We start from the raw sequence: 19774 nt of genomic DNA on the forward strand, positions 1-19774 counted from the left end.
GCCCTGACCTCAATCCCATAGAAAATGTCTGGGCAGAACTGAAAAAGTGTGTGTGAGGAAGGAGGCCTACGAACCTGACTCAGTTACACCAGCTTTGTCAGGAGGAATGGGCCAAAATTCACCCAACTTATTGTGGGAAGCTTGTGGAAGGCTACCCAAAATGTTTGACCCAAGTTAAACATTTTAAAGGCAATGCTACCAAATACTAATTGAGTGTATGTAAACTTCTGACCCACTGGGAATGTGATGAAAGAAATAAAAGCTGAAATAAATCATTCTCTCTGCTATTTTTCTGACATTTCACATTCTTAAAATTAAGTGGTGATCCTAACTGACCTAAGACAGGGCATTTTTACTAGGATTAAATGTCAGAAATTGTGAAAAACTGAGTTTAAATGTATTTGGCTAAGGTGTATGTAAACTTCCGACTTCAACTACCGACTTTTGTATCTAGAATAACATTCCACTGATTATACAGAAGGAAATACATGTTTCAGTCCTTGTTGTTTTTCATCATAGTTCATGTGTATCTGCACACCCTTCACCAACCTCCTCCTCCACCATCAGCCCCCCCACTCTTCCCGCTAAACCCAGGAGAATGCGGAAGCCTAGACCTTGCTCCATTTTTAATCATAAACTCTTTAACGGCAATATGGAGGCCTTCATCAAGGTACTGACTGACTGGCCCCTATGTGGCCCCTCACTGAACTCTATGTGGTCTCTCTCTGTGTGTCAAAATGTCAGCGATCTCTACTAGCAGATGTGGGGGTTCTACCTTTATTTTCTGTCTTTGACTGCTCTCTCATCTACTCCAACTTCAGCTTAGCTCACTGACTTTCCCTTCTGTCATGGCCCTGTGCTGGGCACAACAACTGTTTAAATAAATAGACTAAACGACTGAGATTCCTCTCCATTCATTCCTATAGGGATTTCTCTGACTGGGCAGTCCATTGGCTTGACAGCTAGGAAAGGTAGTGTTTTTCTCTCTGGTCTGGAGAAAAGTCAATTCCACAAAGCTAAGTTTCAAGGTTGTTTAAGTATCAAACGTAGTCAGACTCTCGTCGTGTGGGGTTTGCTTATGACATTAATGCCCATGTTATAGCACCTGAACCCTGAACTCTAGACATTAAACACATTTTGGTGACGGGCCAGCTGGCCCAGGACTAAACATGTCAGGCTATGGAAATAAACACACAGGGCCGTTTCCTCTGCATAAGTCAGGATCCAACATTGGCATACTGACAGAAAGAGTGTACACATCAGTGGAGTCCACTGGGGCTGTTAGTGTCAGCCTGTCATGGTCCTAGTGCCGCCAAGTGACATCTCAGGTGTATTCTCAGAGATAATAAAATTGCCCCAGTCAACCATGGTGTAAAAACTGAGCCTCTCTTGCCACTCATCCACAGTCCCAGGCCCATCGTCATTGCCTTCACCAGAACCCCCAACCCTCCCCTCGCGCCATCCCCATCCTACCCAAGCTTGGGTCTCTCCTGTTGGGCCTCCCCCATCCTTCTCTCAGGCTTGACCTCTTACCCCCTCCAGCTAGAGGTCCTATCTGTTTCACTTTGCTTCTCTAACCTTGTTGTGGTTCTTCTTGTCTCTCTTCCTCTCTGTTCTGTTCATCCTGCTGCTGCCACTGCTTTCTGCCTGCCCCAGGGGAAGACGGAATACCCGTGCCCGCAGCCAGGTATTCTGGTTATTCTGTCATAGAATGGGTGAAGAGTAGCCTGGTCCCAGATGTGTTTGTGCTTTCTGCCAATGCCAATGGCTATAGGAGTTGGTCAGACAGCACCAACAGATCTAAGAATCAGGCGAGGGGTGAATATGTTTGGGTTGTATGTGTACACTAACTAAACAACATCTCTCTGCCTGCCTGGTCCCTCTGTCCTTTATCATGTGATAACCAATGAATAATGCACTGTACCAGTCAAAAGTTTAGACACACCTACTCATTGCAGGGTTTTTCTTTATTTTTACTATTTTCTACATTGTAGAATAATAGTGAAGACATCACAACTATGAAATAACACATATGGAATCATGTAGTAACCAAAAAAGTATTCAACAATTCAAAATATATTTTATATTTGAGATTCTTCAGTGTAGCCACCCTTTGCCTTAATGACAGCTTTGCACACTCTTGGCATTCTCTCAACCAGCTCCATGAGGTAGTCACCTGGAAGTAATTTCAATTAACAGGTGTGCCTTGTTAAAAGTTAATTTGTGGAATGTATTCCCTTCTTAATGAGTTTGAGCCAATCAGTTGTGTTGTGACAAGGTAGGGGTGGTATACTGTTTCAACTTTTCTGCCTGCGGCTATGGAACCCTGACCTGTCCACCGGACGTGCTACCTGTCCCAGACCTGCTGTTTTCAACTATCTAGAGACCGCAGGAGCGGTAGAGACACTCTTAATGATCGGCTATGAAAAGCCAACTGACATTTACTCCTGAGGTGCTGACTTGCTACACCCTCGATAACTTCTGTGATTATTATTATTTGACCATGCTGGTCATTTATGAACATTTGAACATCTTGGCCATGTTCTGTTATAATCTCCACCCGGCACAGCCAGAAGAGGACTGGCCACCCCTCATAGCCTGGTTCCTCTCTAGGTTTCTTCCTAGGTTTTGGCCTTTCTAGGGAGTTTTTCCTAGCCACCGTGCTTCTACACCTGCATTGCTTGCTGTTTGGGGTTTTAGGCTGGGTTTCTGTACAGCACTTCGAGATATTAGCTGATGTACGAAGGGCTATATAAAATACATTTGATGATACCGAAGATAGCTCTATTTGGTACAAAACCAAGTCCATATTATGGAAAGAACAGCTCAAATAGGCAAAGAGAAATGACAGTCCATCATTACTATAAGACATGTAGGTCAGTCAATCTGGAAAATGTCAAGAACTTGTAGTCGCACAAACCATCAAGGGCTATGATGGAACTGTCTTTCATGAGGACCGCCACAGGAAAAGATGATCCAGAGTTACCTCTGCTGCAGAGGATAAGAGACTTGCTTTGGCCAAGAAACACAAGCAATGGACATTAGACCGGTGGAAATATGTCCTTTGGTCTGATGAGTCCAAATTTCAGATTTTTGGTTCCAACCGCTGTGTCTTTGTGAGACGCAGAGTAGGTGAACGGATGATCACCGGATGTGTGGTTCCAACCGTGAAGCATGGAGGAGGAGGTGTGATGGTGTGGGGGTGCTTTGCTGTTGACACTGTCAGTAAATAATTTTGAATTCTAGGCACACTTAACCAGCATGGCTACCACAGCATTCTACAGCAATACGCCAGCCCATCTGGTTTGCACATAGTGGGACTATAATTTGTTTTTCAACAGGACATTGACCCGACACACCTCCAGGCTGTGTAAGGGCTATTTGACCAACAAGGAGAGTGATGGAGAGCTGCATCAGATGACCTGGGCTCCAGAATCACCCAACCTCTGGTTTGGGATGAGTTGGACCGCAGAGTGAAGGAAAAGCAGCCAACAAGTGCTCAGCATATGTCGGAACTCCTTCAAGACTGTTGGAAAAGCATTCCAGGTGTCAGAGCTGCTAGGAGTACTGGGTGGAGGAGTCAAGCGCAGAGAGCAGGTTTCAAGAAAGTGGATTTATTTTCCAATACACAGGGAAAACGATCATGCCCTAAAACACACGGGCGCATGAAAAGACGAGTCCAAAAACACCGGACTAAACTGTTCCGAGAAAATAATAAAATCCACATCACAATCCAACACCAAATAACAGAATACAAGCCCGCACAAAAGCCAGCGGGCCAACTGCCCTTAAATAGCCTACCCACCAAACTAAACTCAAAACAGGTGCACCCAATCAGCCCAAACTAACAGAAACAAAAAGAAAAGAATCGATGGCAGCTAGTAGGCCGGTGACGACGACCGCCGAGCGCCGCCCGAACAGGAAGAGGCACCATCCTCGGCGGGATTCGTGACACCAGGTGAAGCTGGTTAAGGGAATGCCAATAGTGTGCAAAGCTGTCATCAAGAATCTCAAATATAAAATATATTTTTTATTTTTGTTTAACACTTTTTTGGTTACTACATGATTCCAAATGTGTTATTTCATAGTTTTGATGTCTTCACTATTATTCTGCAATTTAAAAAATTGTAAAAATAAAGAAAAACCCTTAAATGAGTACCGTAGGTGTGTTCAATCTTTTGACTGGTACGGTATATATGAATATACACTGGCTGTACAGAACATTAGGAACACCTTTTTAATATTGAGTTTCACTCCCTCCTTTTGCCCTCAGAACAGACTCAATCTGTTGAGGCATGGACTCTTCAAAGTGTTAAAAGCGTTCCACGGGGATGGTGGACCAATGTTTCCCACAGTTGTGTCTTTGGGTGGTGGACCACTCTTGGTACACACGGGAAACTGTTTAGCTTGAAAAACTCAGCAGCATTGCATTTCTTGACACTCATACCGGTGCACCTACCACCTACTTCCATATCCCGTTCAAAGGCACTTAAATATGTTGTCTTGCCCATTCACCCTTTGAATGGCACACATACACAATCCATGTCTCAGTTGTGTCAAGGCTTAAAAATCCTAATTTAGCCTGTCTCCTCCCCTTCATCCACACTGATTTGAAGTACATTTAACAAGTGACATCAATAAGGGATCATAGCTTTCACCTGGTCAATCTGTCATAGAATGAGAAGGTGTTCCTAATGTTTTGTACACTTAGTGTATAATGTGTTTATGAGTATGGTGGTAACCTTGTGAGGAAACAGAGGGTATCAGAAGAACACCACAATCACTGATGCGGACCATGTGCTTGCTCATTCAGAGAGTTGAAAGTCTCTCAGTTAATGTTTAAATTATGTAAATGGTCTTATGAAATGGTTATATGATAATGTCCTTATCTTTGGTCATTATTCATGCATTTAGTTGGTTAATAACACAATCATATTGTATCTCTATGGTAGTTGCCATGATTATACATTATTCATCCTGTGTACCTAGACAGATTATTCATGCTTTGTGCTTTGTTCACACTCATAACCTGTTGAGTCACCTTACCTCTCCCTCCCTATCCCTCTCAATCCCTCCCTCTCCATCCCTCCCTCTCCCTCCCTCTCAAACCCTCCCTCTCAATCCCTCCCTCTTCTCTTCCTCCCTCTTCTCTTCCTCCCTCTCCCTCTCAATCCCTCCCTCTCTCTGCCTCTCTCTCTCTCTCTCTGCCTCTCTGTTAGGACTCAGGGCAGGCTATACCAGTGGTGGTTGAGAGCTGTGTCCGCTACATCAATCTATACGGTAAGAGGAACACAGGAATTAATTGATAGATACTGTATGTAGTCCATGTAGTTGAATATACTACTGTATAGCCTCCATTTTGGATCTCTGATGTAGTTTCTCATATTGGAATATTGAATATTGAAACTACCATCTAGTGGACAGACAGAATATGTTTCTGATGTTAAGGCTGTGGATATACTACACTCAAGTTTCAGTTTAGTGTGTGTTTGTGTGTGTCCGTGTCTGTGTGTCTCTGTATGCGTTCCTGCCTGCGTGTGTGTTTGCCAGATATGTTTCCATCTTAATGCTGACTTGGGTTGCTCTGCTCCAACAGGCCTTCAGCAGCAAGGCATATTCAGGATTCCCGGCTCCCAGGTCGAAGTCAACGATATAAAAAATTCATTTGAGAGAGGTCGGTCCCAGCGAGGCCCCAGCACGGCTGCCACAGACCTTCGCTCTAGGACTGTAAAGTGCAGACAGATACATAGAGAGCACATTGGCCATGTATGACACTGTCATGGACAAGCTATTTGAGATGTACAGCATCAGTACCTACCACATTCTTAACAGGAATGCTATAGTTGGATAAAAATATTGTAGTGACAAACGTACAAATATATCTTCATTATTTTGTCGGCTAACTAATATGTTTATAGAGAAGGCAAATGTTTTCCTAATGACTAGTTAATGAGGTGTTATATTGTATTAAATGACAGCTGACTGTGTTCTTACAAGCTTACACAGTTTACAAAGGAGATGTACATTCACAGTTTTACAGATGTACTTTTTCAGCATGACTTGGGTTATATAGATTCAACAAGATTAAAGCAGTCTGACTGGATGATTGATAGCTTGTGTGACTCTGTACCATATCATGTGATGCCCCTAGGTGAGGACCCATTGGTCAACGACCAGAGTGACCATGACATCATGGCGGTGGCGGGAGTTCTGAAGCTGTACTTCAGGGGGCTGGAGAACCCACTCTTCCCCAAGGAACACTTCCTCGACCTCATGTCTACCATCAGTAAGTACTACTAATGTACTATGACCTCATAGCAACCATCAAACTACTGTACTCCACTGGGGCGAATGCAGGATTTAGATCAGGGTGGGCAAACGTTTTGGCTCAAGGGCTAGATCGGGATTTTAAAATTCAACGGAGGGCCGTCCAGATTTTTTGAAGACTGATTCGTATGTCAAAATCTATTTGCGTGCCAGAAAAAGGGCAGTTATTGTAAAATATACAGGTCCATTATCATTTCTACATGCTTTCTATTTGGTTGTAGACGTTCAAGAGTGGCCTGGAGAGTTTTCTAACCCCCAACAAAATGTATTTTACTTAAACCTCTGTAGTTTGCCCACTCATGGTTTAGATAGTAATTGACTTAATAATTGATTGGATTTATATAGTAAATATGTTTACTATCGTAAAGTAGATATACATTTCATATTGTATACATCGAAATGATTGTATCCCTCTGTCTCTCTCCCCCCTTTCTCTGTCTCTCAGAACTAGACTCTGGTGCAGAGAGAGCTCATCACCTTCAGCAGATCGTTGTAACTCTTTCTCACCCCGTCATCATCGTCATGAGATATCTGTTTGCATTCCTCAACCAGTAAGTCTATATAATTCAGTAAGTCTATATATCAATCAGTAAGTCTAAACATCAAGCAGTACGTCTGTACATCAAGCAGTACGTCTGTACATCAAGCAGTACGTCTGTACATCAAGCAGTACGTCTGTACATCAAGCAGTACGTCTGTACATCAAGCAGTCAGTTGTAATAACAACAATGTTATGTGTTTATGGAGAAACCCAATAATGAAGGTAGTGTTCAGAGGTGGCTCATCTAGGGAGGAAGAGGAAGGTAGTTCTCTTCATTAAATGAGGAAAAATGAAGACAAAACATATTAAACATTTTCAGTCGTTGGTTCTACATTGTAAAAAGTATGTGTTTATGAACAAACCTAATATGTGTATAAATACTGTATTATGGAAAGTCGTTTGTGTATAAAAAAACATTTTAGTTTTTTTATGGCTTTGGTACTATTTTCACTGGTATGAGTTAACATTTCACAACTCTTAGTACAAACCTCAAAACAGATCATCAAAAAGGCTGTTTTTTCTCAACTTTAATCACATTTTCAATTGACTAAGTACAACTAACAAAATCACACAGTAACTTTTTCAACAAACCTAATCAGTGTTCCATCTAGAAATACCTTTAATATAAAGTATACTTTTAATATTTGTAAAGTATAAACATCTACATTTTATATATATGTGACATTTGATAACCACACATAATGACTAATCGTTTTTGCTAATTTTATATAGTGTTAACCATAATTGGTCATCATATAGAAGGGGGGGTGAGAACACTTGCAATTTCTTTCAACATGGAGTAGGATAGACAGCAAGGGAGAGGAAGAAATGAAAGTGCTTATAGACAGGGAGCCCGTCAGAGAGGTGGGCATGGGACCCATCAAAGATGTCAGAGAGGTGGGCATGGGACCCATCAAAGATGTCAGAGAGGTGGGCATGGGACCCATCAAAGATGTCAGAGAGGTGGGCATGGAACCCATCAAAGATGTCCGAGAGGTGGGCATGGGACCCATCAAAGATGTCAGAGAGGTGGGCATGGGACCCATCAAAGATGTCAGAGAGGTGGGCATGGGACCCATCAAAGATGTCAGAGAGGTGGGCATGGAACCCATCAAAGATGTCCGAGAGGTGGGCATGGAACCCATCAAAGATGTCAGAGAGGTGGGCATGGGACCCATCAAAGATGTCAGCGAGGTGGGCATGGGACCCATCAAAGATGTCAGCGAGGTGGGCATGGGCCCCATCAAAGATGTCAGAGAGGTGGGCATGGGACCCATCAAATATGTCAGAGATGTGGGCATGGGCCCCATCAAAGATGTAAGCGAGGTGGGCATCAAGGTGGGCCCCATCAAAAAGGTGGACATCAGAGTAAGGGAGGCTATTGTGTCTAATGAAGTCCGGACCATCTTCGTTGACCATGTGGTAATGGAAGCCTTACCATTTAAAACATATATATATATACGTATATACACTGCTCAAAAAAATAAAGATCCTAGATCTGAATGAATGAAATATTCTTATTAAATACTTTTTTCTTTACATAGTTGAATGTGCTGACAACAAAATCACACAAAAATTATCAATGGAAATCAAATTTATCAACCCATGGAGGTCTGGATTTGGAGTCACACTCAAAATTAAAGTGGAAAACCACACTACAGGCTGATCCAACTTTGATGTAATGTCCTTAAAACAAGTCAAAATGAGGCTCAGTAGTGTGTGTGGCCTCCACGTGCCTGTATGACCTCCCTACAACGCCTGGGTATGCTCCTGATGAGGTGGCGGATGGTCTCCTGAGGGATCTCCTCCCAGACCTGGACTAAAGCATCCGCCAACTCCTGGACAGTCTGCGGTGCAACGTGGCGTTGGTGGATGGAGCGAGACATGATGTCCCAGATGTGCTCAATTGGATTCAGGTCTGGGGAACGGGCGGGCCAGTCCATAGCATCAATGCCTTCCTCTTGCAGGAACTGCTGACACACTCCAGCCACATGAGATCTAGCATTGTCTTCCATTAGGAGGAACCCAGGCCCAACCGCACCAGCATATGGTCTCACAAGGGGTCTGAGGATCTCATTTACATTTACATTTACATTTAAGTCATTTAGCAGACGCTCTTATCCAGAGCGACTTACAAGTACATACATTCATATTTTTTTGTACTGGCCCCCCGTGGGAATCGAACCCACAACCCTGGCATTGCAAGCGCCATGCTCTACCAACTGAGCTCATCTCGGTACCTAATGGCAGTCAGGCTACCGATCTCTATCCCCAACCCCATCAGCGTGCCACCCTCCTTCTGGCCATGGATGAGGCATGCGACGACATCAATGCAGACCAATGTCAAGCTTGGATTCGCCATGCCAAAGGGTTTTTCCCATGGTGTATGAATAATGAGGATATTCACTGTGATGTTGATATTCAATTTATATTGAAATGCTCAAGACAGGCTTGATGCAAATTAATGGCTACTAAATGTTTTATTTTCATTCATTTAAATTGTTTCATTTAATTTCTTACATTTGATTACAGACACCTACAGTATGTTGCAATTATATATGAAAAATACAAAAAACATTTGCACTAATAAATGACTGTAGAGGACGTCTGGATAGATGTTATTTTGTTGGGTAATACATGTAATTTAGATGTTTATATTACAAACACACATTTCACTGTTCCCCAGGCGCCGAAGATGTGGATATTGATTAAGGCAGCCCTCCGCACCTCTCAGATTCCGAGAGGTTGGGTTAAATGTGGAAGACACATTTCAGTTGAATGCATTGTTGTAAAACTGACTAGGTATCCACTTTCCCCTTATATTTCTGTAGCTCTCAAAATCCATATATAGTAGACAAACAAGTACAACATCTCTAGGTTTACCAAACGGTTAAGTGATTAACCCTTAAGCGCAGTTGGATTAAGTGATGGTCAAATGTATTTAAACAAATGAGAAGAGAATCATATGAAAAGTAATGTAAGCATTGCATTGTGAAAGGCAGTGACTTCATATGAAAGGTATTTCTAGATGAAACACTGATTTAGGTTTGGTGAAAAAGTTACTGTGTGATTTTGTGTGTTGTACCTAGTCAAATGAAAATGTGCATAAAGAAAAAAATCTGCCTTTTGAGTTTTGAACTAAAAGTTGTGAAATTGTACCAAAGTGATAAAAGAAAACTGTAATTCCCCATGTTTCTCTCCAGTCTATCCCAGTACAGTGATGAGAACATGATGGATCCCTATAACCTGGCTACCTGCTTCGGCCCGACTCTGATGCCCATACCTGATGGACACGATCCTGTGGCATGTCAGACACACGTTAATGAGGTCATCAAGACCATCATCATCCACAACGAGGTCATCTTCCCGAGCCACCGTGAGCTGGATGGACCGGTCTATGAGAAGTGCATGGCTGGAGGAGAGGAGTACTGGTTAGTGATGTTATAGTATACTGGGCCTTGGTTCTGCTTGGATGGGAGAGAAGATGGAGATTAACCAATGTAGAGAAGGGGGTTAGAGGACTGGATCCAGTTCTGTGTTTCAAATGACTTCTCCCTCTTGTTGGGCTAGTTTAGTCCAAAGCACTATACTATGTCCTTCTTTATCATCTGAATCTATCAATCAATGTTTGTATCTATCTCCAATATATTATTGTCTCTACACCATTTAGTGACAGTCCCCAGAGTGGGCCAGGTGCCATTGATGAAGTGGACAACGGTACAGGACCTCACACCAGTGATGATGAACTGGAGCAGATTGAGGCCATCGCTAAGTATGATTATGTGGGGCGTACTCCCAGAGAGCTTTCCTTTAAGAAGGGGGCATCACTGCTGCTGTACCTGAGAGCCTCTGATGACTGGTGGGAGGGACGACACAACGGAGTGGACGGACTCATCCCACATCAGTACATTGTGGTTCAGGATATGTAAGTACAATATTTCTGTGTAACTGCTCAAATGCGACATGCCTGTGTTTAGGATAAGCACTTCTATTGTAATCGTCAGTAGACGAGAGACGGACTGTACACCCCGACCATGGGGCCTCCAGGTTATGTGAGTCCATGTCAATAACAGTGAATTGATATGTCAATAGTCAATAATAGTGAACTGTGCCCAAAGTGCATTAGTCTGATACTGTGTCAATGCATCAGTTGGCATACAGTAAACACCAGACAGTATGTTATTGTATCAATTATGCAGTTAGCATTTATAAGCGCCAAGCACTTCAAAGCAAATAAATCCCCAATTAGTAATTAAATGAGATGTCCTCTCCTCAGTCTCCTGAATCAACACTTCCTCATGACAAGGATGGAACATTAAGGTCACTCTGTAACTGGTCATATATCCTTCCGGAACCCTACCTGACAGCCAATCACCATCACTGTGGAGATGGCAGAATTAAACCCTAATTAGGGAAAAGAGACAGGATGCGTCCCAAATTGCACCATATACCCTTTATAGTTCACTACTTTTGTTTAGAGCTTGTGCACTAGTGCACTAGTCAAAAGTAGTGCACTATAAAGGGAATAGTGTGTAATTTGGGATGCAGACACACTCATCTCCAACTGATCCTGGTGACCTAAACTAGGATATGCTTAACACCTCGGCCGTCCTACAATCTAAGCTAGATGCCCTCAATCTGATACAAATTATCATGGAACACACCAGGTACAACCCGAAATCCGTAAACACGGGCACCCTCATAGGTATCATCCTAACCAACCTGCCCTTTAAATACACCTCTGCCTGCGTCTGGAATGGGTCTGCAGTTAAACGACCACCCCTCATAACTGTCAAACGCTCCCTAAAACACTTCAGCGAGCAGGCCTTTCTAATCGACCTGGCCCGGGTATCCTGGAAGGATATTGACCTCATTCCGTCAGTAGAGGATGCCTGGTTATTCTTTAAAAGTGCTTCCCTCACCATCTTAAATAAGCATGCCCTATTCAAAAGATGTTGAATCATGAACAGATATAGCCCCTGGTTTACTCCAGACCTGACAAAAACATCCTGTGGCGTACTGCATTAGCATCGAATAGCCCCCGCGATATGCAACTTTTCAGAGAGGTTAGGAACAAATATACACAGGCAGTTAGGAAAGCAAAGGCTAGCTTTTTCAAACAGAAATGTGCATCCTGTAGCACAAACTCCCAAAAGTTCTGGGACACTGTAAAGTCAATAAAGAATAAGAGCACCTCCTCCCAGCTGTCCACTGCACTTAGGCTAGGAAACACTGTCACCACTGATAAATCTACGATAATCGAGAATTTCAATGAGCATTTTTCTACGGCTGGCAATGCTTTCCACCTGGCTACCCCTGCCCTGGTCACAGCAACTTGCCCAAGCCTCCCCCATTTCTCCTTCACCCAAATCCAGTGAGCTGATGTTCTGAAAGAGCTGCAAAATCTGGACCCCTACAAATCAGCTGGGCTAGACAATCTGGACCCTCTTTCTAAAATTATCCGCCGCAATTGTTGCAACCCCTATTACTAGCCTGTTCAACCTCTCTTTCGTATGGTCTGAGATCCCTAAAGAATGGAAAGCTGCCGCGGTCATCTCCCTCTTCAAAGGGGAGACACTCTAGACCTGAACTGTTAAAGACCTATATCTATCCTACCCTGCCTTTTATAAAGTCTTCGAAAGAAAAGTTAACAAACAGATCACCAACCATTTCGAATCCCACCGTACCTTCTCCGCTATGCAGTCTGGTTTCCGAGCTGGTCATGGGTGAACCTCAGCCACGCTCAAGGTCCTAAACAATATCATAACCGCCATCGATTAGAGACAGTACTGTGCAGCTGTATTCATCGACCTGGCCAAGGCTTTCGACTCTGTCAGTCACCGCATTCTTATTGGCAGACTCAACAGCCTTGGTTTCCCAAATGACTGCCTCGCCTGGTTCACCAACTACTTCTCAGATAGAGTTCAGTGTGTCAAATCGGAGGGCGTGTGGTCCGGACCTCTGGCAGTCTCTATGGGGGTGTCACAGGGTTCATTACTCGGGCCGACTCTTTTCTCTGTATATGATGTCGCTCTGATGTCGATGTCGCTCTTGCTGCTGGTGATTCTCTGATCCAACGCAGACGACACCATTCTGTATATTTCGGGTCCTTTGGACACTGTGTTAACTAACCTCCAGACGAGCTTCAATGCCATACAACACTCCTTCCGTGGCCTCCAACTGCTCTTAAATGCAAGTAAAACTAAATTGCGTGCTCTTCAACCGATCGCTGCCCGCACCCACCCGCCCGTCTAGCATCACCACTCTGGACGGTTCTGACTTAGAATATGTGGACAACTACAAATACCTAGGTGTCTGGTTAGACTGTAAACTCTCCTTCCAGACTCACATTAAGCATCTCCAATTCAACATTAAATCTATAATCGGCTTCCGATTTCGCAACAAAGCATCCTTCACTCATGCTGCCAAAGATACCCTCGTAAAACTGACTATCCTACCGATCCTTGACTTCAGCGATGTCATTTACAAAATAGCCTCCAACACTCTACTCAGCAAATTGGATGTAGTCAATCACAGTGCCATCCGTTTTGTCACCAAAGCCCCATATACTACCCACCACTGCGACCTGTATGCTCTCGTTGGCTGGCCCTCACTTCATATTCATCGCCAAACCCACTGGCTCCAGGTCATCTATAAGTCTTTGCTAGGTAAAGCCCCACCTTATCTCAGCTCACTGGTCACCATAGCAGCACCCACCCGTAGCACGCGCTCCAGCAGGTATATTTCACTGGTCACCCTCAAAGCCAACTCCTGCTTTGGCCGCCTTTCCTTCCAGTTCTCTGCTGCGAATGATTGGAACGAATTGAAAAAATCACTGAAGCTGGAGACTTATATCTCCCTCACTAACTTTAAGCATCAGCTGTCAGAACAGCTTACCGATCATTGCTCCTGTATATAGCCCATCTGTAAATAGCTCACCCAACTAACTCATCTCCATATTTGTTTTTTGTTTTTTTGCACCCCAGTGTTGTGTCTTTCCTATCGTTAAATTGAAGATTTATAGGTTTTATCATAGATTCCTGTAATTAGGGATTACGCTATCACTTGAGTAATAACGTAACTAATTAAGTATGAATTCGAGGGCACCAGGGAAAGTTATTAGAATACAAAGTTATAATTTCCCAATATAACCTTTCAGATATTTTCATATCTGATCAATAGTCTTCTAATTAATGATTTATTTACTCTACCTCACGTCAGTCTCATTCCAAACGTCGTAAATCGTTGATTATCTGCACGAACCCAGTCTTCACTATGAGTCATCCATACATCAATTGTCTTAAATCATTCATTTATTACTAAATAATTAATTCACAGAAATGCATAAACAAACAAACAAACTTAAAATAGTTACATGAAATGATAGGAGAAAATATGCCCTAGTGGGCTGAACCGGCATGGCGGCTTGTTAGACAAAAGGGATGGATGGGTGGTCGATTCAGAAGTCACTACAGAGTATACTCTTTATAACAATTGACATGCTAATCCTTACACATGAACGCTCACTCATTCGGGAACAATTGCAATCAATATATATATATTTACACGCATTGTTTGTGTCGTCTTGATCGTCGGAGAGAAGTTCGTTTTGTTGGAGCTCCTTCTGTCGTAGTTATTGTGGAGAGTTCAGAGTGACATTCGTTATAGAATGCTTGTTTCGGTGGTTGTCTTTCTTCGCGTTCAATGATACCGAATTCCTAGCTGCAGACTAGTAGTCAATATCAAAGACTTGTTTTCATTCGTCTAAAGTGTTTAACCACGTGGTATGGTTAAAGATGCACCAATGGTACTTTAACCTTCGTTCTCCTCCTAATGGAGAAAAGCATGGTCTAAATGGTAATTTCTTAAAGTTGGCTTTTATTCAGATAGCAGAGAGGGGTGGTTCCATGGTCTCTGACCCAACTGGCTCAGGGTGGTCCTTGGATTTAGTTCAAATACAACAGGGAGTTGTATTTTCCTTCATTAAACAGTTCAAAATCATATTACACAATTATACAAACAGTATCATACTCACTCATTCATTTTATACAACACACAGATGTAAACCTCATATCTGAGGTTATTATATAAACAGCGGTATGGTAATGTGGTCCCACAGTCTCACATGAGTTTCCCACTTGGTGACAAATGGACCGGTTCATAGCTGGACTGTCCACTGATCTTTCATACTTTTGCAGGAATATGAAATATGTTCGTACCCCAAGTTCTGTGAGGTGGAAGAGAATTCCTTTGTCCTGAAAGTTTACCCTCTCTCTTAATACTGTTTGTGGTGGGGGGATTCTCAGGAATTTACGACATCTCTCTGTGATCACCGCATGGGTTGTGGGTTAGGAAAGGGAGAGGCAGGGAGAGGGGGATGGGGTTTGAAGTACCCAAGCAGGCAACATCATGACACCAGTATCTCTATTTGCAGATTCATCTTCTGCACATTTATCACTCCAGTGTTTATTTGCTAAATTGTAATTATTTCACCACTATGGCCTATTTATTGCCTTGCCTCCCGAATCTTACTACTTTTTCACACACTGTATATAGATTTTTCTATTGTGTTATTGACTGTATGTTTGTTTATCCCATGTGTAACTCTGTGTTTTTTGTGTTGCACTGCTTTGCTCCGTCTTGGCCAGATCGCAGTTGAGAACTTGTTCTCAACTAGCCTACCTGGTTAAATAAAGTTGAAATAAATAAAAAAAATCAGGGGCCCGGGGAAACCAAGAAACCGGGGAATGAGTGCTGTACTTGTTAATAATAACTTGAAGAGGTCCAACATCTGGCAGCAGGTGATGAGTTAGATTTTGTTTCCGAAGGATTGTTTGTTGACATAATAATTTCGGATCATCTCTGGTGTAAGGGTATCCAGATAATTTGCAGTGACTCGTTAATGAAATTGTATAATTGTTTATGCATTTGGCCAGCATACAAAGAACTAATGAATAAACCCCCGGTCTGCTCTCTGTCTCTCCGTTAACTCAGGGACGATGCGTTCTCAGACAGTCTGAGTTGGAAGGCTGAGAGTGAGGCCAGTAGTGGACCCCACCAGGAGGACCGAGACCGATCCTCATCCAGGAACCATGACCGCAGCTCCCCCTTGGAACACAGACAACATACCCCTGAACACCACTATGGAGATGCTCTTGAAAGGTGGCTACACATTGACTTTGTGATGATTCATGCTCACAGTTCACAGAATCTGAAGAAATGCAGGTTAACACAGGTTTTCTAGACACATGCAGGATGAGATGTTTTCCTCCATGAAGATACTACAAAATAATGGTTAATTTAATGTAGTTGTATTGAATGAGCTAGATTTTATTTCTGCACCATGCCTTCTCTCTGTCCTTAATGCTGTCTTGAGAGTCTGTCTGCTTTCTGTGTTGTGGCCTTTCAGGGTGAGGGTTCGTTCAGACGGTGCTGTTATCCCTCACCACAGGAGCACCGCCGACACCCAGAGCCCCACCCGAGGTATGGATACGCCCCCTAGGGTCATGCCACGCCCCTGCAGCCCTCACAAGATGGCTGTCAGCAGGGGCCGCATGGACAGTCCAGAGAAACGCCATCTCAGCACGTTCAGCAAAACAGGAAGTATCAACCATCCAGATAGAAAGTGCTTCCGTGATGGCCCCGCCCCCAGACCCTACCCCGGCTCCACCCGCCACGGTAGCCTTGGCGACCAGAAATCACTGGCAGAGGTGAGAGTCTATGAAGTAAAGAAATAACAAAACACACACCTGGCCTAATGGTGGGGTGCTGACTAACAGAAAATAAACTAACCAATTTAAAAAAGAAGGTTGCACACTCATCTCTCGTTGCTTGTGGATTTATTTAACAAACGTTTTGGCAAAAGAGCAATTATCAGGGTATACAGAGGTGAGAATCTAATCACTGCAATAAAGACTTAACGATTATCAAAGCAATTGATTCAGTGGGTGAAGTCAGGCAAGACCAAACTTCCCTTGTTATTCTTAATATAACTATTTCCTGCCAGTCCAGCCATGCTTGGAGTTGTGCAGTCGAAGAATGAGGATATTCTCCTGTCTGTTGTTCAGAGAAATGGCGAGACAGGCAGACAGACAGAAAAGACCGACAGACAGAGGGAGAAATATTTCCTGAATAGTTTATGGATCCCAGCCAGTACTCAGAGGGACAAAGTCAGGCAGCAGTGGGAAGGACATCTGAGAGAGATGCCCACATTGCCCTCTGTCTCTCATCTCCTAATTACTGTTCAGTCTGTTAGCTGCTGCTAGCTCCACATTTAAATATGGCTCCCTTTGTGTGCTTCATTAGAGAGAGAATATTGGAACCATTTGTGAAGTGTTCATTTGTCCATTTGTCCCTGCTTTCAAGAAGAAACAATTTGGTTTTTATTGGGAGGACTTGGTATGTCAGTATTTTGTTTGAGGATGAACAATAAGAGCAGATGTTTGAATGGGCCATTCTTTTTTCTATAGGTGTGTGTGTGTGTGTGTGTGTGTGAATTGTCATCATCTACTACCATGGACAGCCAAGATGGAGTGTGTTGCAGGATGGATTAATATCAGTGGTGAAACTGTGTTTATTACAGGACATAGAGAAGACCATGAACACCGCCCTGCATGAGCTGTCTGAGCTGGAGCGGCAGAACGTGGCCAAGCATGCCCCCGACGTGGTCCTGGACACCTTGGAGCCCCTGAAGCAGCAGCACCTCTCCTCCTGTGGGTCCAGACCCCCCTCTGAGCCCCCTGGCAGCCCCCTCCACACCAACACCATGGCCATCCGGGACCCTGATGCCGCCCTGCGCCGTAGCAGCAGTTCCTCATCCTCCGAGACCATGAGCACCTTCAAACCGGCCCTGACTGCACGGAGGCCTAGCGCCCCCCTCAGGCCGCCTCCGGTCAGACCGCTCCGGCCTGCTCCCATCCACCTGGGACATGGCCAGGGACAGGGGCAGCACAGGTCTAGTAGTTCCAGCTCCTCAGGCCTGGGTAGTCCAGCATCTATCACCCCCACAGACAGGGTGTTCCCCAAGGCTCCGTCCCCGTCCCCCTCCACTTCCTCCTCGTCCTCAGACAAACAGGGTCACATGTAGCCTGGCTAAGCAGGCTGCTGCAGTCACAGAAAGAGCCCAGGAACTATTGAGACAACTGACTGAGCAGTTTGCAGCACACAGCCACAGGTCAGGATAGGTATACAGTAGTAAGAATGGAGTAAGCTGCAGCCATAGCCCTGTATAGGAGCTATAGTAGGAACTGACTGGACAGGGCACAATCTGATCACAGCCACAGCCCAAGAGATACAGTACAGAAGGAAGTGATTCCGCAGAGCACCGACTGACTGCTCATAATCAGCATCTTCTTCATTTCCTTCTGGAAGTGACAACTGACACATTGAGACCTTGTCTCTGTGGGAACAATATCGACCATTAACTAGTAGGAGGTTGGATTCAACATGTAGGATGAAGGCTGATTAATTGGTTTATTGACAGCTGATCGTCCACCAGTATTAACTGTCTGCTTGTCGATTTGAGATTATGAATCACTCAGAAGAAACATGAACTGTACTATGATAATCATTATAAAGGATGTTTCTACTCCCTCCATGTGGCACAGAACAAGGGATGCACTGGATAACGCTTTTTTTACTGTTATAGCCATCTGTTGTTGTAGCCTGCTAGTTTGTCTGAATAACAAACCATCTCAAACAGAAGTTTGTTGTTTTTGAGCTGGTAGTCTAAGACTAGCGCCTTCTTCGTCTGCAGATAGGATGACTTAATACAATCTCTTGATCTGTCTCTCTCTCACTCTCTCTCTCTCTATCTCTCTTCCCCAGATTAGCCGTGGTACCTCAAGAAAAGAGCAAACACCTTGTCATGACTCGACCCAGTCTACTAAAGATGCACTTATCTGGTCTGGTCATTTTCTATGAGCCTGTACTAGTTGATCCTGCATACTGTGTGTGTGTGTATGTATATATATATATTCATATTCATACAGTTACGTGTTTGAAGACATAGGAGAATCAATGTGTAACAGGGTTAGTTGTGCTGTTACATGTGGACTGAATCTCTTACTTGGTGAACTAGATTGGATTCTCATTTCAGGCCCATTGTGTATAACCACAAGTTTCTTATAGTCCTGCTTTGGAGTTATACAGTATGTGGATGGGCTTGCTTGCTTGGTGGTATGTGTTCCTGTATCTATTATATGAGGGATTATTATTCAGCAAAACACATGTTTAAAGTGTTATAGATATGTTTTGAGTGGAAAATAATATGCATAACGTTGAAAACTACCTGTATGTATGCATAACATGGTATGCTAGAAACAGGATATATATTATCATTAACCTTGCAAAGGCAGTAACAGAACAAGATAATAAATGTGGGGAATCTGTATCCGAAATGCCCTTTTGGTACTCTTTTGTTGAAATTCTAACACACTGACACTTAGTGGTGAAATGTTGCACGTATATCTGTCTTAACAGAACAGCAGAGTCCAATTGGTAAATGGTTTTGTAGCTCCTCTTAGTGGAAAAGATAGAAAAAACACTTGGTGTTTTTCCACCATAGTAATTTGAGGCATTTGCATTTGCATTGTCCCATGTCTCATTATATGTCACAAGGTGGCGACTGTGTTACACTAAGATTTTATTCCAGCGAAATCGCAGAACAACTAAAAACCTGACGTGTCAGTACTTCCCACAAATCTAAAAGCATTGGATTGGTGGAGGTGTTGGCTAGTGGGAGTTTCCACCATATATCTTATACCAGTCATTTCCTATCAAATAATTTTCATTTTTTTCATCAAGCAGACACTCTTATCAAGAGTCAGTGAAGGGAAGTGAACAAGTGCACACTTTGAGAGGAAGAAGAGATAATTGGGACGTAGTCCTAATCTTACTGTAGATTCA

General features: G+C 43.4%; 1 protein-coding gene across 5 annotated transcripts in view; it reads left to right on the plus strand.

Annotated features, from left to right (window-relative positions):
* Positions 1–19266, plus strand: part of LOC129815277 (SLIT-ROBO Rho GTPase-activating protein 3-like) — a 62965-nt gene extending 43699 nt beyond the window's left edge. For 3 of the 5 annotated variants that reach the window (XM_055868945.1, XM_055868944.1, XM_055868946.1), the window contains 10 exons: positions 1657–1687; positions 5220–5280; positions 5597–5674; positions 6152–6286; positions 6773–6878; positions 10072–10299; positions 10539–10793; positions 15863–16030; positions 16278–16578; positions 17451–19266. In XM_055868945.1, the coding sequence (XP_055724920.1) occupies positions 1657–1687; positions 5220–5280; positions 5597–5674; positions 6152–6286; positions 6773–6878; positions 10072–10299; positions 10539–10793; positions 15863–16030; positions 16278–16578; positions 17451–17954 (1867 nt within the window). In that variant the 3' untranslated portion in view covers positions 17955–19266. Of the gene's footprint in view, positions 1–519; positions 671–1656; positions 1688–5219; positions 5281–5596; positions 5767–6151; positions 6287–6772; positions 6879–10071; positions 10300–10538; positions 10794–15862; positions 16031–16277; positions 16579–17450 lie in introns of those variants that run through there. The other 2 variants (XM_055868947.1, XR_008753406.1) reach the window with 2 other exon arrangements.
* The last annotated feature ends 508 nt before the right edge of the window (positions 19267–19774 follow it).

Source organism: Salvelinus fontinalis, chromosome 18 (genome assembly GCF_029448725.1).
Source record: "Salvelinus fontinalis isolate EN_2023a chromosome 18, ASM2944872v1, whole genome shotgun sequence".
Classification (NCBI taxonomy): Eukaryota; Metazoa; Chordata; class Actinopteri; order Salmoniformes; family Salmonidae; genus Salvelinus; species Salvelinus fontinalis.